Source organism: Pagrus pagrus, assembly GCF_965226575.1.
Source record: "Pagrus pagrus genome assembly, chromosome: 7".
Taxonomy (NCBI): domain Eukaryota; kingdom Metazoa; phylum Chordata; class Actinopteri; order Spariformes; family Sparidae; genus Pagrus; species Pagrus pagrus.
The window spans coordinates 20,983,150-20,995,398 of NC_140191.1; the positions used below are offsets into that span (position 1 = coordinate 20,983,150).

The window sequence follows — 12,249 nt, forward strand, 5'->3', positions numbered from 1 at the left end:
CTACTTTTCACTTTAAAGGTCCAATTAGGAAGAAAGTTGATTTTTTTGAGTCTCATTCCCAACTCATCAAATACTGATGCGCTGGGATTGTAAATCAAGTCAGCCACCATCCCAAAGCATCAGTGTTTGACAAATTGGGAATGAGACTCATAAACCAACTTTCTTACAAAGTGGACCTTTGAGCTTGGGTGGGTTAGTTCATATACCAAGACCGAACCACCTTTTGTGTGAAGGTTATTTCTGTATAGGGCATCTCCATAGTCAGATGATCTTCATCATCATTGTATACAAAATAAACACGTAACTGTTACAGTTTGTTTAGGCAACAAAACTACTACACTTGACATAAGTTAAATGTTGCATCCGTTAACTTCCAGACATAAGTTAAAACAAGTCTAAATTGATTGACACATTTTTATGCGTGGTATTTGGAGCTATCCGTTTTCCAAAGAAGTTAATGGGAAGCAGTGGCAGACTCAGGGTGTTTGAGGGGCAGGGGCGAAAAAATATGAAAAGGGCACCACATGTGTGCCAGGGGGGCACCAGCAAGCAGAAAGTTGTGAAATATTAAGTGTAGAAAAGGCTACTCTTCACATTTTCTCCACTGGAAGGGGACTGACTGAGTCCACCAGGATTGGTGATCAAGTAAAAATAGACTTTGGCTCATATACTCTGTAATTTGAAAGTCTAAATAGTTGTGGTATTGCAAACATATTCAAGTAACTGGGCTGCCTCTGTATTACAGTTGCAAGTACTTAAATAAGTCTCTCTGGGAGGTAAATCAACCGTGAAGCACAAGCAGAAGTGCAGCAAATGTCCATTAAGTACGTAGAACGATGGTTATCTGATGCTGATGTAATACTTCATGTGGATTCTCTCTTCAGTTATTGCTCAAAAGGGAGAGGTCAGAGGTCAGTTTCTTGTTTAATGAAAAGTATGGAATCTACAATTTATTACCATTGAAACAGAAAAAATAAACCCCATGCAATGCTTTTTATTGCATTATTGAATCTGGTACATTGACATGTTTTCTGAATTCTATTTGACTCTGCAAGAATTTCGCAGTATGAATCGCCTACAGCTAAATGAGAACTGTTGTTCTTTTCCTCATCCTCCTGCCAGCGGGACCGGTCCCACTCCACACTGTGGACACTGGTGGGTTGTGTGGGGGCAGAGACTCTTGGCCAGACATCGGTTTCCCACAGGGTGAAACCCCACCACCAGTTTGCAGACATGCTAATGTTTGAGAGAGAGAAACACTTTCCACTTTGGGTCTGGCAGTGTTAAAATGGAGCTACTGTACAGCACTGACTGAGTACTGACTGAGGCTGGCATCAAATTTATCCTAGATTTGTTCAAGATTTAGGCAAAGTTTCTGGAGATGAAGGCTTTTAATGCAAATGATTGAGCTAAATTAACTGCACATTTCATTACTCATGGAAAGATGCTGCACGTAAGGTTTATGTTCCATCCAACTATGATTCAAAAATCCTTCGAGTAGCCTAGTTTTCATCTGGCATCTCTGATAAAAGTTTTACAGTCACTTCCCCCGGCCAAGATGAAGGCAGTTATTAAAACAGGGCTGCTTACACAATACAGAGGTGCTGAACTTTAGCAGGCTCTCACCCCTGCAGAGTGTCATAAGACTAGCCACTTTGTTTTTAGGTTTCACCCCTCCAGAGATGCTCTTTCTGCCCCAGCGATCACATACAGCTGACTACCAATAATTAGCGCAATTCTTGAGCCTTTCATTTTCGTCTCAGGCCCTCAAACCCAGATGAAGAGAAGTGTTGTGTTAGCAAGTAGCTAATATTGGCTCTTTAACTTTGATCTAAGGGAGCAGATTTTTAAAAAGTAATGTGTGTTATAAGTGGCAGGTATTGGTTGCACCTCTTACACAACATAATTATCTTAATTACTCACAAGAAGGAATCTGTGACCTAAACCATTAACTCTGCTAGTGTTGTAATTAGAGAACTTAATGCACTCAAAGCATAATCAGTGTTATGATAGGACACTTGTTGCCGAAAATAATACCCAACTGATTGGATTAATAGCCTAAACCACTGCTTGGACAGCGATAGATCAACATGATGATTAGCACTATAAATCAGATTAATCAGGAATATGTCAGCACCGTGTCCCAAGGTGAACTATCACTGCTCACATGATCAAACCGGGTCAGAACGAGACCTCCCACACCGCAACACTCGTCGGGCCAACTGATGCAGAGCACTGACATCAGCACAATAACTTCACTAATCAGAGGTTATTATGAAGACTGATGCACTGGTCGCTCAGCCATGTCCAATACATTATCTAGTTCAGTGGAAGCTATGTGAGGGGGGGGGGTGAAGCAGTACAGCAACATATTCCCACTGCAACTTTCCACTGACGTGCCGGTAAACCTGCAGAAGCACCAATCTGCTGTTCTGTGCCAAATAACTAAAACTACCAAGCCTCCACGATTGAACTGATTGCTGCTGTAGCCCATAAATAGCACTGACCTAATTTATAAGTGGTTCATGTTGACACATCCACAGTAATATTGGTTCAGAAGACTGGAAATCAACTTATTTAGTGCTTAAAAGAGGCAGACAGTGTGACAGCCTCAGTCACACATAGTACAGTATGTTGTTGAAGAGCAATATGCATGAACTTTTTCTTTATTTTTCTGAAGTAAGTCAGTGATTTTATTTGTATAGCAGCTTTTGAAAGCTGAACAGACGTTCACAGAGAAAATGATGTGTGACCATAAATGTAGACATTAAACATAATAAAAGCAGAAAAATACAGGAACAAATGGACAAATGGGTCTTGAGCTGTTTTTAAAGGTGTCCACAGTGTCTGCAGATCTTAAAGGATAAGTTCACCCAAAAATGTAAATTCAGTCATTATCTACTCACCACCAGTGAAAAAGTTTTGTAGGCCACAAAACATTGCTGGAGTTTCACAGCAAGATGGCATTGCAGCATTCTCCCAAACAACTGAAGTAGATGAGGACTTAAAAAAACAAAAACTGAACAAAAAATAGTCAACAGCAAAATGGCTCTATATATGGATATACCCTCTTTTAAGGTGAAATCTTCACTGTAGATGCTAATCTTAAAGCGTAAGCATGCAGCCGGACATCAAAGGGGTAAATATTGTCAATCAAAATCAACTTGGGATGCCAGGGTGTCCAGATACTTGGATTTCACCAAACAAACTAAGGAGCCACATTATTATTATTATTATTAGTATTATCATTATTTATTTGACTCTTTGACATTTGACTTTTCACACTACATCACTTCATCCCTCACCCTTCATGCCCTCGTCCCTCCATTGCTCAACCCACATACCTTCATCCCGCTACCCTCCCTTCAGACTCTTAATCCATCCCTCCTACATCATTTTAACTCTCCATCCATACTATGTAAAAAAAACGTCATGACTCGGCTGGCCTGGTCTTTGTTAGTGAAATATCTACTGTACCTTCAAACTACATATTGTTTCAACATGACATATTCATGTCCTCTTCACACTCTGTATTTAGACATTGTATGCTGTTGGTCTTTGATGCTTTAATATATATTTCTATACACTTTTCCTTTCGTGGTTGACTTTGTTGTTCTTGTTTAAAGCTGTATGTCTGCTTCGATCTGTCCTCCTGAAACTGTCAAACATAGACATAGATGTATAGAGATATACTGCACGTTCTATAGAGATGTTGTCTTATATGTGTACACACGAAGAGAGCAACCGTCTGGCCCTTTGTTCCTTCACACATCTGACTTTGTGTTACTGCTCGCATGTACCTGTGATCCAGTTCTGCTGCAGTCACACTGCTAAAGACAAACCATGTGCAGCACGCTGCTCCATGCTGTGTACCCTTCTGTATATCTCCTGCTTGTCTTTCCACTTCACCTGTTCCTACCTTGCTCCTCAGTGGAGTTCATACAGTATGTGCCTTTTTATGTCATACATGTGGAAATGTATCTTCTCTGCTAACATCATCTGAAACATTGTAAAAACATTATTCCATGTTCTCTCGTCCAACTCAAACAACCAGCACAACTTTAATATTCCCAAATCATCATCGTGTAATGTTTGAAAAAACAGTTATTTAATAATAACCTTAAACATGTTTTGTTTGACCTCTACCAAACTGCTGATGGTCTTTTTCAATTGCATTTTAAGTTTACATAACTTGTAATTTTAAAGAAATTAAATACATTTCAGTCTTCTCAAATATAAAGTAAGATAAATGGATAACTGGGAATACTTCCAGAAGTGGCTAAAAGCCAGGCTGCAGCTCCATCTGCAAATATTTAGGGGAAACAGTTGTTTTACTCCGAGCTGATACATCCAAGGTGTACGCGTTACACTCGATAAGGTCAAGACAATAACGGTGAAGACATCAGCATTCTTCGACAGCGGTACAGAGTTTCTGCAAAGCCTGACTAAACCTTCAATCATCAAACTAGCTGGCAACCGCCGTCGCCCCCCCACTCCCTCCACCCCGCCCCGCTACAAGCTCACCTTCATCTTCCTCTCCCACCTCCCTTCACTCTTGCTCCCTGTCAGCTCCCATCAGCCTCCCCTCTGTGATGCTCAGAGAGGAATTTTACAGCTGCTGTCAGCTTACTATTCACACACACACACACAGACACAAGGACCAAAACACACAAGCACACGCATACAGGTTCACAGTCACACCAACACACAAAGACACGCATGCACATAAATCACACAACAGAGCGCGCACGCAGACGCACATATGCTTACCACAAGTGTACACTCACACACTCACACGTGTTGCCTTGACGGCAGTTTTAGACAGCTAATTAAACGAGACCATGGAGTGAAAACTACCTGGAGAGACCAAAGCAGAAAGAAACTTAAAGACCCACAATGTGAGACTTAAAGGACTAGTTGGCTATTTTTTCTTTCTTGCAGAGAGTGAGATGAGATGATCAATACCATTCTCATATCTTTATGTGGCTAGCTAACAGCAAGCATGGCTCCGTCCAAAGGTAACAAAATCTAACAGACCTGTGAAAGGATAAGTTCACCCAAAATGAAAACCCATGCAGATGGAAGTGTGGGTGAAGTTTTGTAGTCCACAAAACATTTCTGGAGATTCAGAGCAAAACAATGTTGCAGCTTTCGCCTAAAAAACTGAAGAAGATAGGGACTTGTTTTAAACATTAAAAAAACAACTGAAACAAAACTCCATACAGCTTGTTAAACATAATCCAGGTCTCCAGAATCCCAGAGACCCCAAACTGACTTGAAAAGACATTATTCAACACCTTCAACACATAGTCAAGCCCGCACAGCCATCCCCGACGCTTTTAGCTTAGCAGCTAAGACTTCAGCATTTAAAAAGGGTGCAAATAATGTCTCTAATGTCAGATTATAGTGGACAAACTGTACTGAGTCATTTCATGACTTTTAGTTTTGTTTTTTCTTAAAGGTCCAATTTGTAAGAAATTTGATTTTTGAGTCTCAATCCCATTTGGGATGGCAGCCGATCCGACCTTCAATCCCAAAGTGTCAGTTTTTGATGAGTTGGGAATGAGACTCCAGAAATGTTTTCTTGACAATGAATTGTCACCCAACAATTCATAGCCAGCATGTAATTGGCTATTTTACAGGGAGGGTGCCATCCTATTTCTGGGCCAGTACCAGTTGCCAAGCAACCACTGGAGACTCCAGGGATTGTTTACACGTCATTTTTTTAGTGTGGATTCAACCAACAAGTAACTCAAGTTACTCAGTGGGCTTTAGAGGTACTCGTAGGCACAGTTAAGCTAGCTGTTTGTCCCCTTCTCCAGTCTTTGCGCTAAGCTAAGTGGCCCAGCTGCTGGCGAGAGCTTTAAATTTTAGCGTACAGACATGTGAGTGGTATCAATCTTCTCAAAAAATTCTCTGCAAGGCATATTTCCCGAAAATAACTTTTCCCGTAAAATCCTTTTCCTGTTACCACAGCAGCCATAAACTTGCACAAAGATTTAAATTTTTGCAGATGTCTACGAAAAAAGATCATTGTTTTAGTGAATTTATCCCTTATTTCATAAAGATCAAACTCCTCCTGTCGTGAACAGTAAACCAATATGAATGTTTGCAGCATGTCGAATGTAAATTGATGCATGTGTAGAGTACTTGCCTCAGTGTGTGTGGAAATACAGGAGAAGGGAATGAGCTCCCTTTATGTGCCAGCTCTTTGTCTTTGTACATCCGAGGATGATATTGAAGACAGGCAGTCAGGCAAACAAGAGGAGCTAAAAGAGAGAGAGGCAGGCAGACAAACAAGCAGTCAGACAGACTGAGAGGCATACAGGAGCTCAAGCAGTTCATAGGTCAACTCACCCACAGCAGCCGGCTCAGCCCGGACTACAGGGGGTTTCTTTATGCTCTCCAAACAATGCAGCGTCTTCTCTTTATTTTTTCTCAATGTGCTGTCCCTGCATACACCCCACAATGAAGCATACTGCTGTCAGACTGTCTGAGGACACAATACTGTCAAACTGTTTCAAAGTTCAAAGAATTGGAAACTTTCCAATCAGCTGTGCGCATTCGCATTATTTGCTGAACAAATATAAAGACTTGACTTACACTGAAATATGCAAGCAGTATGTTTTCATTCACATGATAACAGTCAGGTGCAGAGTGAGGATTGCATAGCAGTGTGTGCACACGTGTGTGCGAGTAAGGTGTGTGTGTGTGTGTGTGTGTGTGTGTGTGTGTGTGTATCAGTGTATGAGGAGGAGGAGGGGCGATGTAACTTCAGCAGCAGCTGACACTGTAAAGATTTCCTGAGCCTCCAAACATATGGTAGGAATTGTCTTCATGATGGCATTTTATCACTGATTAAATCCAGAACTGGCAAACTTAGACAGTAATCTGGAAGTAAGTTTGGTATATGTATCAGTTTTATAGGCTCAGAGCACATTACTCTTTTACTTTTGCCCACTTCTCATGAGGAGTTGCACGTAGGGGAAAGTGCAAATAAATAAATCCTTCATGTGTGACACTATCACTAATCTAACATGACAGATCATTTTGAGGATACATGAAACACTTAGCACAAACCCTCAGGACAGAGAGCTGAAGTCCTGTCCTGCTTTTGGGTGTAGCCCCTGGTCCTCAGTGTAATTGATCATACAGGTCTTCTCTCATCACTCTCTCTGAAACACTGAAATATGATACTGAGGTTTTCTTTCCATATCTCATGCTTAATGTCTATCCATTACTGTGCTTGACACATGAACACCGAAGACATATGAACTTTTTGATACGTACAAGTGCCATTTTGAGGCATCTTTACTTATTTGAGTCTACTTTATTCTTCCACTCTGCTACCTTTCGTAGGCAAATATTGTACTTGTACACCACAATTGTTTTATAAATGTAATTAATTGGTACTTCACAGACTGCGTCAAAGCCAAAGTGTTTTTATTTCATTTGATCAAAATTGGATTTGTTTTCTTGTGAATGTAAAAAGTTCACACTACATCACCATGACACACATTTGCATAATTTACACCTATGGTCACAGTAGAAGTGAAGTTAACTTGAAGCTTTAAACATGACAGAGGCGACTGGAGACTGTGAGCAGTGCTGGCTCAGACGTGTGTGAGCTGACCAGTCAGAGCAGAGTGGGTATTTGGAAGGAGGGGCCTTAAAGAGACAGTAGCTAATACAGGGCGTTTCAGGCAGAGGGGCAATACAGTGCTGCAGCACTGGACAGTATGAGAGAACTAATGTGTTTTTTGAGAGTAAAAGCATGTAAAACTATCCCTGAAGTAACCCAAAATAAAATTATGAACCTGAAAATGAGAATTATACGTCTCCTTTTCTTCCAGTTATGTTGAGATAAAGACATAAAACTCCTTCTACTGCATATTCCAGCTTTGTAGAAATAAAAGGAACCTATAAAAGAAACACACTGTAGACAGACACTTGTGGAACAGATGCTAGTGTTAAAAAAAGAGGATGGAACTTCATAGACCAGCTTGCTTACGATCACCTCTGATTCCTCTCACTCTGATGCTCTGACTCGGTGCCAAGAGATCACACCGTAAACCGTCACACACATTTATTTCTTCTTTGCACAGCGCAGAGCTCATCTGGTTTTCCTTTGGGGAGGATGAAATGCTCCAGAATATGAAACAAGCGCTCCCGATCCTTTTGGCTCCCACACTCCTGAGCACTTCCATGAATGATTGTGGGGAGTTTAGAAATGCTGGCACGGTGCCTATCAGTGCAGCTGCGGAATACGGGAGAGATGGGAGAATGACGAGCGGATTAAACAGGGTCAAAGGTTAAATTTCAGACTGTAATCCATCACAAATTACTGATTACCTGCTTCGGGGTGTAATCTCCAGGTCACGTTTGGGCTGAGAAAAATCCAGACTACTGGATTCGAATAAACATTTTCCTTCCTGTACTTAATACGGTGAAATGCATCATCATTTAGAAATGACCTGATGTGGAACAAACATAACAAACAGCTGTTACTGCAATCTAGATGCAATTACTTCGTTACCCTGCAAGCCAGCAGCACAGTCTACCTGTTCTCTCCTGCAACCCGAGAGATGGTTACAAGGCCCATCTCTCAGCACACAGGTGTCAGATGTGATTGGCTAGGGGCTGTATTTACCACCACCCCCACCACCCCACCAACCCACCGCCCCCTCCCCTCCTCAAAGCACACACAGCCCTCCTCAGCAGCCCTGTGTTCAGTCAGTGCTCCCTCGGGAAACAGATTCAGACTCGGTGCGACTTTCATAGGAGTGTGCTTTTGCCAAGACGAGACGCGGCCTATTTAAGACAATCACATGATTTCACTGGGAGTCAAAATGGTCCGCGGGGGTCACTGGGTAGAGAGAGAGAGGGAGTGAGCGCGTCTGTGTATGTATGTGAGAAAGAGAGAGAGAGAGAGAGAGAGAGAGGTTGGATACTGGTCGGATTGTCTGAGTGGAAAAAAAGGAAAATGAGTTGCCGGGAGAGAGGACTGGAGTTCGCGCTTGGAAATGAATGGGAACCAAAGTGGCACCAGTGAAGAAGAAGCCTGCATGTGAGAGTCGTTGATGCTTCATTCAGCACAAGCCCTGCAGAAGTCCTGCTGCTGCTGCTCCTGTCGGACTTTTATTGGAGATCTTGGGACCGCCGGCGAGCGCTGATTTCAGCTTTTGCGTAAAGGTGACCTGCCACAGTCAGGGGATGGCTTCCTTGCGTATTTGCGCAGAGTGGAGAAACCGGACCAGGACGCGGCCGTCGCTTCTTCTTCTTCTTCTTTTTCTTCTTCATCTCTTTTGCTTTGTCACACTGAGCAAAGTAAGTGAGTTGTGTTATCTCCGCCGCGCCTGCACGCACACGCATGCAGAGCTCATAAAGTTGTCAGCACTTCACGAGTTATTTTCAAGTCCTATCTCCACTTTCCTCCCTCACAGAGCGCGCTCCTGACTAATGCTGCTGAATCTCACCAAGACGCATCAGCCCTGCTGCGATCTCTCAATTTACCTCCGCACACAGGTAGGTTAAGTGTTTTGAATTAAAGCTTTTGCAGATGTATGCAGTTTTTATTTTAAGAGACTGCTTTGTGCATGTTTATTTTTATTTTTATTTTATGTGCGTTTAAATGAAAAGTAAAGCCATCTACTGTATCCATCATACGGACAGGAGCATCAAAACAGCGCTCACCTGCTGTGTGCTGCCTCTCTTCACCGCTTGGGGGCGACGTGCACCCTGACACAGAGCCATCAGTGTGCTGCAGCAGCACTGGAGCTCAAGTTAAGCTCCACAGCAAAATAAAGGCACTGTTGGTGGAGCCCTATGGCAATAAAAAGTTCAGATCAAAGTGTTAATATGGTTGTTTTAAAACGCAGTTAAAACGACTCCCTCATGTTAGATTTTCATACGTGGGGAGTCTCCGATGAAGATGCACAAATTCTTGCAGTAGCTTGCAATAGTCAATGCAGTAATTAGTGCAGGCGGTAAGTGCAAACAAGATGTTCATCTGGTCTTTGTTTTGTGCATCGAACCCCATATGGTGTGCTGAGTCAGCAACAGGCTTTGGCTGTGTTTCTTTGATTTATTTTTTTTTTTTTCATTTGTGTGTTTTGTTTTGTTTCCAGGAAAAGCAGACGCGTAAACAAATAAACATCCAGACCTGCTTTCTCTGGTCACATGTGGAGATGATGCGAAACAGAAGTAAGACGTGAAGGGGATGCCCTTCACTTCTGTTTCAATGCAGCTCGCAGCCAGCGCTGCGACAGCTATCACAGCAGTGTTAATGTGTTTAACATTCATAGAGCTGCGTGATAGAGCGGGTGAGGAAAGGGTTCAATCTTTTGTGAAGCCAAGGCACCCATTGGTGGGATCCCCTATCAGTACTAATGGCACTCAGGAGCCACTAAACCAACAAACTACCCACTGCAGGATTTTGTCTCAGTCCATCAGACAAGATGTGTGTGTTCCCGCAGACTCTGTGTTTGTATACTGTCAGACACGGGTCACTGCAGCTGGTTTTTGAGTTAGGGCGGAACAAACACAGTTGACTGGGTGTAACTGTGTGTGTTGGGGGTAGAGAAGACCGTTTTCTGCCTAAGTGTCTGCACAGAAAAGCCTTGAGACCTGAAGTATGCACTTTGCAGTCCTCTAACGCTCTGAACAGATCTCGGCTGCAACACTTCAAGAGTCGGAGGTTTACGTATGCAGTCATGTTAATGCAAGGTGCTTTAAATAAATGCGTCCACTAATAAGTGTATGTCATGTTGCGGGTACAGGCTATTAGTCAGCCTCAAGATGCACCACACAGCCAAGTTCAAACCTCAGGCATTCACGCTGCCAGTGATGACACACTGTCTGTCACCCTGCGTGTTTCTCCCACTGCAGAAACATGTCTGTCTCTGCGCTATATTTACTCATTATTCTGGCTTGCTAAAGCAGGTCATACTGTACAGTAGCTGAGCTCGGCTCTCGTTGACTGTAAGTCCAAGGTTGCTGTTATTTCTGTGCACTTTAAGCTGATAAAGTGACCACGTATCAGTTTCCCATGGCAAGACTGAACACATTCGCAAATGGCCGTTACGACACTGTCACAAAATCAACAGCGGCACGGTTTTATTTGTTTGCTTGGTGGTTACTCATAGACCCGAAGTGTATCAAGCGCATAATGTTTCATGGTGCGTGGTTTCTTGTGGTACCAGGCTCCATCTATAACCACTAAGATCCGACCACGGTAAGAAGAGTAACTGTAAAACACTATAGTATCTCTTAGTTCACAGTTTTAAAGGTGTACTATGTAGTTTTTGTTTTCCTCATTGGCAGATTTTTATGGCTAAACAAACTAAACGAACAAACTGTCTTTGTTTTCATGACTGAATAAACTGAATAAACAAACTGGCCTTAAAGGACAACACAACTTCATACTGTTTTACTTTGTTTAGATGTGGCGGACCCTGCCACCTATCGAGCTTCAAACAGTGTTTCCTCTTAAATAGCTTGTTTATTCAATTATGGAAAAAATAAATATTTCTGAGTTTGTATTATTACCTCATTAACATTGCAAATATTAAAACTGAGTTTGAATTTCTTCTCCAAAACTACAAAGTGCCCCTTTAAAGGTGCAAAATGAAAGAATTTTAGTTTGAAACATTCAAAAATGAACAAACGTTAACAACATACTGTAGAGAAACCACTGTGCTGACGTTATGTCAAAGACATCTATGCATTGTGTTGCAGAGATATCGACGGAAGTTAGCATGCTAACCAGCTAGCCCCCTGCCTGAAAACCTCTTTCTCCCTGCGGTCCAAAGTACCTGTGCTAGCTTGTCCAGCTAACTGAGCTAACATGCTTGCAGAAGCTCCAGTCATGGATGTATAAACAGAATACAGTTCACAGCAGTTTCTCTGGTGATGTGCTGCTCTTACTCTGAGTATGAATTCAGCCGTTGGCCAAATCTTCCATATTGCACACTTTAGTAGGTCAGTCCATTCTCACTCAGACGATGCACAGGAGCAGTGACCACTGTCATGGTTTCCTCTGGAAAACCAATTTCGCTGCAGCTCAAGGAGTCGGCTCCTCTTTCGATTTGACCTCTGGTGGAAAGCCCCGTTAGTTTCTGCAGCCACAGCACCATTAGACATTTAACTGATCTAAGAGGCCAGGCCTGTGACCTGCCACCATCTCCCTTTATGACCTGCAGTTATCCAGCCTGAGCTGCAGTAAAAACTGTAGTAAAACACCACAGGTCA

The 12,249-nt window shown here is 42.4% G+C and overlaps 1 protein-coding gene across 1 annotated transcript in view; it reads left to right on the forward strand.

Moving 5' to 3' along the window:
• Positions 1-9,213: 9,213 nt before the first annotated feature.
• The window catches only part of adamts16 (ADAM metallopeptidase with thrombospondin type 1 motif, 16), a gene marked incomplete at its 5' end in the record, with an annotated part of 55,449 nt that continues 52,413 nt past the window's right edge, over positions 9,214-12,249 (forward strand). Inside the window, 2 exons of the mRNA XM_084357655.1 lie at positions 9,214-9,327; positions 9,444-9,525. Coding sequence (XP_084213781.1) covers positions 9,214-9,327; positions 9,444-9,525 — 196 coding nt within the window. The remainder of the gene's footprint in view (positions 9,328-9,443; positions 9,526-12,249) is intronic.